Source organism: Orycteropus afer, unplaced genomic scaffold (assembly GCF_000298275.1).
Source record: "Orycteropus afer afer isolate SDZICR_OR568_19922 unplaced genomic scaffold, OryAfe1.0 scaffold00118, whole genome shotgun sequence".
NCBI classification, from domain to species: Eukaryota; Metazoa; Chordata; class Mammalia; order Tubulidentata; family Orycteropodidae; genus Orycteropus; species Orycteropus afer.
The window spans coordinates 5,766,207-5,773,729 of NW_006921705.1; the positions used below are offsets into that span (position 1 = coordinate 5,766,207).

The window sequence follows — 7,523 nt, forward strand, 5'->3', positions numbered from 1 at the left end:
AAAACTATCTGTTCCCCAGGACAGCATGATGGCCATCTGATTTATGTTATAGTTACTTGTCTAGCTCTCTTTCTCTATCTCCTGCCCCAACCACCCCACTAACCTGTAAGCACACTGAGGACAGGAGCCTTTCCTTATTTGTCATAACATACCCCAAGCACATATTAAATGCCTGATATATAGAAAGTCTGTTGAATTGAATAACAAGTAAAATTAATTAATAGATGAATTTATTTAATGGGGGAATAAGTTCTATTATGCAGCCCATATAAAAAAAATTTATTTTCCCAAGGAACTTTTAGTGACCCTGCCTTCAGTGACTCCAATGCTAGACATTCTGATATGCCAAATGTGGGTTTATTTGGAAGAGTTAGAATCTTATTCTATCCCTTACATTTTGGCTAAAATTATTGCATTATCTTGTTTGACCTCCAGACAACCCTATGAGCTATTATCATTCTCACTTTCAAATAGGATAGTTGAGGTTCAGGTGCATGAGTTACTTTCTCCAAGCCACAGAGTTAGTAACTGTCAGGGCAGGAATTTGAACCGAAGTCCAGCTAACCCCAAAATCTTCACCACCATGCTGTTCTCCTCCAGTTATAAGGGCAACCCTGGTGTCTGAATTGTGAGTCTTGGCCTTCAATTCATTGCTAATTTTCATTTGGATATTTCAGAATCCTACCTGGTATACCTCCTCACCACCTTTACTACCACTTATTATCAACAATTCAAGGACCCACTTTAACCCACAACTTTACAGACACAGAGCAGTCATAGAACTTGTCTAAAACATAGCTATTTAGGACAAATCAAGGTCAAGGTGTCTGGCACTATGTTAAACACCCAGTCAATTCCTGAGTCAGTCCAAATGCAGAGACCAAACTCACATATGAATGTAAATGACTTGTTTTAGAAAAAAAATAAAATCCATGACTTTTCTTATATGTAGTCACCACCAGAGAACAGTGCTAAAATCTTTGTTGAACTGTAATTTTATCTCATCTGTTTCCTTTAGGTCTCATGGTTCTACTTTTATCACTAATTGGCATTTTCCTGCATTAATATTAATCCTTTTAAGGAAGCACAGATTAATAATTACTTACCTTGTCGGTCATTTTTTTGTCCCCATTATAGCAAGAGATCATTGTGCATCATCATAGAAGTTCCACATATGAGATCTTGATATAATAATAAGCACTAATGTTTACTGAGTCTGTATATTATGTGCCAGATGCCATGCTGAGCTCTTTACCGAGATCCCTCACTAAGGTAATACTTGTATGAGCTTTGTTTTACAGAGAAAGAACTAAACCCTGAGGGACTGAGAAGCTTGCCCAAGGTTACGTAGTAGAAACCCAGATATGTCTGCCTTCTGGAGTCTAAACCACTTGACTTATTCTCATTTCTGCTGACACTATCGTATTTTCTCTATTCCCTCACCTTGTAATTAAGGGAAGTTATCCTGACAGACTTGAAAAAGGAAATACAGTACCTGATAGAGCCCAGGTCATTTCCATTCAGATCTACCATTTTCAAGACTGCCATTTCTTTGTCTGTGTTTGAAGAATACCTGGTCAGCAAAACAGAGAAACTTAGTCGATTCTGTGTTAGAATCTGGCCATTATTTGTGACAAACAGTAAAGCCAATACAAAAACAAAATTGTATATCTGTAAGTGAGTCTCCCTGAGAAGCAATATTACCTCATTCCTCAGCTAAGAAAATAGTTTGCAACTGTGATCAAAATTAAAGGCACTAGGTAAGCTGATTGCAGTTGAATTATACACTTTTATGTAATTTATAGTAGTATGTAACATATATATATTTTTGATACAAAAGGTCTATCTTTGAAATTTTTCCTCATGTATCATATTTTAATAGCACATCTTAAAAACAGCTAGGAATATGCAACACACAAAAGCATTCATGACCTATAATTTCAAGTATCATTTTATGTCCTTTCAAGAGAAATTAGATTATGTTTTCTGAAAATCAACTGCTTTCAAAGGTATTGAAATACATGCAGACAGAGGCAAAATGTCAGCTGGCAAGGGGAACTGGAGCAGTCATGTCACACTGCCACAGTGGCCAACTGCTTCTCTTCTGTCACAACCCTGGTTCATAAATTAAGAAAAAAAAAAAAAATAAAAGACAAAATATATAATCATCTCCCTCAGATGCTCCATTCAATTATATTTATTTCTTGCTCTTTATCCCTGTCTCTTTATTCTTTGACCTCTTCTCCCTTGCCACATTCTCCTGAACTAAGATGATTTCTTCTGGGTATGATTTCTTCTGGATAATATGTAATAAAAAGAGCTATTACTTAGTTTAAGGAGGTCTGGTGGAGCGATGGGAAAAGCATCCAGTCACTAACCAAAAGGTCAGTGGTTCAAACCCACAAGCTGCTCCATGGGAGAAAGATGAGGCAGTCTGCTTCTGTAAGGATTTGCAGCTTTTGAGACCCTATTGGGAAGTTCTACACTATTTTATACGGTTGCTATGGGTCAGAATCCACTCAGTAGCAGTGGATTTTTTTTTCTATTAATTTTAACAAATACATGATGGGGCAATCTACTTCCATAGTGATACTGCCTTGGAAACTCAAGGAGGGGTTGCTATGAGTCGTGTCCAACTCGACGGCACATAACAACAACAACAACAACATACTACATATATTATTTTCTGTATTCTAGATGAAGAAGCTGAGAGTCAATAAATTAAGTCAATCCCTTAAGGTCACAAAACTAGGAAGTGATAAAGCTAAGTTGAGACCACAGTTGTGCCTGATTCCAAAGCCTGAGGTCCTTCAAATACCCACACTGGTCCCCACAGCCAGGGAACTAGAAAGAAATGTTGAAAACACAGGTTGGTGTTCATTTCATTTACTTTTTGATCCTTTTTGCCTTAGATTACAAACATATTTTTAAAATTATTTTAGCTTTAGTTCTCTACTAGCATCTCACTATGTTGGTCAGGCAATGATCCTGTACTTAAATTTTGCTATAGTTCCCCAAAGAAAACACTTTCACTTAATTTTGAAATTCCTTCTCACCTCGCTCTCTCTGATTGCGGATTCTGAAGGTAAGAATAAGGGCTTCGGTTGATCTGTACACCATCAACAATTCCTTTATTAATAAAGATTTTGCCTGGTTTCATACTCGCATGTGCTATTTCAATGCTCTAAAGGCAAAAAACAGAGAAAGAAAAAAAAAAAAAAAAGAGCTGTAAGTTTATATATCTTGTTGGGAACAATGACCTAGTTTAGATTAGCAGAAGAGTTCAATGTGCTTTATCATTAACTTGGCCCCACTAGGAATGAAAGCTGGGAGGACCACATGGCTGGTGTCATTCTGGAAACAACCAGAATGACTTTCAGGGTTGGGATGGAGATGTGCATAGGGAAGCACTGAGCTGATTAATGCCTGACATTTCAAAGCACTCCTGTGTTCAGTCTCTCTGGACTGCTCTACAGCTGGGGCAAGAGTTGAGTCAGGCACCATTTTGCTGTTTCAGACGGTCAGAATGAGAGACATTACTCCTATGAGACTGACACAAGATTTGTTAATATGTAAGTTTCTAACAGGGAGCCCTGGTGGCACAGTGGTTAAAGTGCTTGGCTGCAAACTGAAAGGCAGACGGTTCCAACCTACCAGTTGCTCCGTGGAACAAAGATGGAACAAAGTCAGCTTTTGTAAAGATTTACAGCCTCAGAAATCCTATGGTCCAATTCTATTCTGTCCTATAGGGTCGCTAAGGATCAGAATCCACTCAACAGTTAGGGAAAATTTCCTCACCTTCCCGTCTCTCTCATCCCACTACCTTCTAACGTAGTGTTTCCTAAACTTCTTGACTATGAGCCAAAATAAGAAATGTTTATTTCATCATAACTTAATTCATAACATATGCATACTAAAACAAAAGTTGCACAAAATAAATATACTACTGCTATTATTAGGCGCTCTGGTGGTGCAGTGCTTAAGGCATTTGACTGCTAACCAGAAAGGTGGAGGTTCAAAACCACCAGCCACTCCTCAGAAGGAAAATTGGGTAATCTACTTCTGCAGAGATACCGCCTCGGAAAACCAAGGAGGGGTCGCTATGAGTCTGAACCAACTCCACAGCAGTGAGTTTGGTTTTTGGTGATTGTTATGCATATATTTGCCAACTTATTTAAATAAGTTCTTTATATAAATATTTTTATATTATACATAGATAGATAGATAATTCTTTTTTGTAATGTTTATTGCAACTCTTGAAAATGATTTCATAAGCCATTAATAGATTGCTAACCACAGTTTGAAAAACATTGTTGTAAAGCAAGTTCTGACATTGCCAGCTGGATCCCTAGATATTGGAGGTGTGTTTATGAGAATAAGTAGAAAGAAACTACAACCGGAAGGCAAATAAATGAAGAAAAACATAACCAAGTATCCTAAGTAAGAGAATAATAAGCTAGAATGCAGGGGAGAGAGGAGTAAAAGCTCATCAATTAGGGTTGGAAGAGAATTTGGGGGATATTAGTGAAGGACATCCTGGCGGTCTGAAGCTGCTGTGGATAATTTTAGAAATGATGATGTTATGTTTATAAATTGGATCCCTTTCTGTGCTCTTTAGGAAATACAAGGCAAGATGGGAATTATTTCTAATTTCTTTTGGTTTCTTGTTGGGTTTCTTTTTGTGTAACTATTCAGAGAATAGGCCATGTGGGGCCCTAAAACTTATAATGGCTACCTACAAAATGCTTCCCATCTCTTGGGATGACTATATGGGGTTTACTGCCATAGAATCCTCCTCTTTTAGTCAGTAAGGACCTCAGACCTAATAGCAACAGCTCAGGAACAGAAGCTAAAAGGAAGCCAGAAAGGGATAGGGTGATAGGTGCTAAGACTGTGCTCAGGCCCAGATTCTGTAGGCACTCCACAGGTCCCACCAAGCCACCTCTAAAGCTCCTGTCAGCAATGGTGAAGGACAACTGCCCCAGACTGCTTGACTCATTGCCTACCTTCACGATGCCATTGACCATGTACTGAAAAGTTCTATTGCTAAATCCTTCACTGGCAATTACGAATAGAGTGTACTGGAAAAAGCCTGCTGGAGCCGAGTGTGTGTGAGTGCCACTCAGGATAACGTTGTCTCTTCTGTAGAGGGGGCCATATTTACTCTCCAGTCTGTTTAGAACCTTAAAAAGAAAGAAAGAAAAAAAGAACTAAGAAGAGGAAAAAATACAAAACACAGTAGCTCGAGAAAAGGCTATGAATTCAATCACTGATCCGCACTGATGACATCCCTATCAAGCAACCATTCACTCTATACTCAAGTATATCATTACAACAATAATCCCTTTGATAATAATAGTAACCTATATATGTTGTTGTTGTTGTTATGTGCCGTCGAGTCGGCCCCGACTCATAGCGACCCCTCCTTGGGTTTCTGAGGCAGTATCACTACGGAAGTAGGATTGCCCAACCTTCCTTCCGAGGAGTGGCTGGTGGGTTTGAACCACCAGCCTTCTGGTTAGCAGTCAAGTGCTTTAGCCACTATGCTACCAGAGCTCCAACCCATATAGAGTATACCATTTAAAATTTTTAGAACAACTCTAAAAGTCAGGTATTATTAACCCCACTTTTTAGTTGAGAACACTGAAGCTTAAAGAAGCTAATTAATTTATTCATTGAGCTAATAAGTAGCAAAGCAAGGCCCAAGTTGGCTTTTCTAACCATAGACCCAGTACTCTTACCTATTCATTATTCAATACAGAGTATTAATATCCAGGCACTATTCTAAGCCTTAGGAATATTTAAGGCTCCTATCATCAAAAAAATCTTATTCTATTCAGGAAAAAAAAGACAATAAACAAATAAATAGGTAAGGTTATATCATATAGGGATAAATGCTATGAAGTAAAACACTGCTGGATAAGAAAAGAGAGTTATAGATGTTAGTAAGAAGAAATCTTTCTGAAGAATACACCTCAACAGAGGCTTGAATGAAGAAAGCATGTTGTGCCATATCTTGGGGATAAGCTTTCTGGGCACTCCATATTCTGTGACATATATGATTACACTTACTGGTCTGGTGGAAGCCAGCTGCTAGGAAGTAAGGACACTCCCTCACCTCTGTGGAGAGGAATCATCTTGTCACCACCCACTTGCTGACCATGTGGGTAGCAACTTTGACATGGAATCTTCAGCCTTAATGAAGAGCCATCGAATGACTTCAGTCCCAGGAAATAATTGAGTGCAATCTCATGACACAGAAAAGACTATGTGTACCTTCTGTTCTAACATAAGTCAGGATTGCCCAACCCAGCCACTCTTGAATTACTGACCCATGAGCAATAATGTGATTACTGTTTTAAAGATCCCTGGGTGCTGCAAACAGTTAATGTGCTCCCTGACAAATGAAAAGTTGTTGGACATTTGAGTCCACCCACAGGCTCCTTAGAAGAAATGGCTGGTGATCTACTTCCTGAAAAAAACAGCCACTGAAAATCCTATGGAGAAAAATTCTACTCTGACACATACAGGGGCACCATGAGTCAAAATTAACTTGACAGTAACTGGTTCAATGTTATTTTAAGCCACTAAGTTTCAAGATGGTTTTATACAGCCATAGATAATGAATACAAAGAGAATTAGTCAATCGGTGAACATCCAAACTCATGACTAATGTCTTTGTCTGTTACATGCATATCAAGAAAACAACAGAGAAAATTAGTAGTGCTGCTGAGAACCTGTTTCTGATTCTGCTTTAATCAGCTGCAATCTGGAGTCTGTCATCATTGGGACTTCTTTGTCAGAGATGCTTTTGACTTTTTTATAAGGTCAAAACATTAAAATGATCCAGCAAAAGTGTCATTTGTTTTTGTTGTTGTTGTTCTGTGTCAATGAGTGATTTCCAACTCACAGCACCCTATAGAACAGAGTAGAGTGGCCCCACAGGGTTTCCTAGGCTGTAATCTCTATGGGAACAGACCTCCAGGTATTTTCTCCCACAGAGCAGCTGGTATGTTCAGTTAGCAGCTGAGCGCTTAATCGTTGTGCCACCAGGGCTCCTTTCAATATAGATTCTGCCACTTATTTACCAGGGACAATGATGAAAACGCTTTTAAAACAAACAAACAAACAAACAAACAAACAAACTCACTGCAATAGAGTTGATTCGACTCATAGTAACCCCTCCTTGGGTTTCCGAGGCAGTATCTCTTCGGAAGTAGATTAGCCAATCTTCCTTCCGAGGAGTGGCTGGTGGGTTTGAACCACCAGCCTTCTGAATAGCAGTCAAATGCCTTAGGCACTATGCCACCAGAGCTCTCGAAAGCTCTTTAAAGTAATAATAAAAAAAGATAACCGCTTATTTCATGTATTAAGTTCAATTCATTTGTGGCTATTCTCAGAAGCCATGTGTTGAAAAGGATTCTGAAACCAAATCGAGGCTTAGCAAGAAAGAACACCTTTATAATTAGCAATGTCTACCTTTAGCATGGGAGCTCTTGTAGCATAGTGGCTAAGGCACTTGA

At 38.7% G+C, this 7,523-nt stretch overlaps 1 protein-coding gene across 1 annotated transcript in view; it reads right to left on the minus strand.

The window, feature by feature from the left end:
* The window catches only part of ASAH2 (N-acylsphingosine amidohydrolase 2), an 88,809-nt gene that overhangs the window by 61,534 nt on the left and 19,752 nt on the right, over positions 1-7,523 (minus strand). The window contains 3 exon segments of the mRNA XM_007944043.1: positions 1,496-1,573; positions 3,057-3,184; positions 5,007-5,183. Coding sequence (XP_007942234.1) covers positions 1,496-1,573; positions 3,057-3,184; positions 5,007-5,183 — 383 coding nt within the window.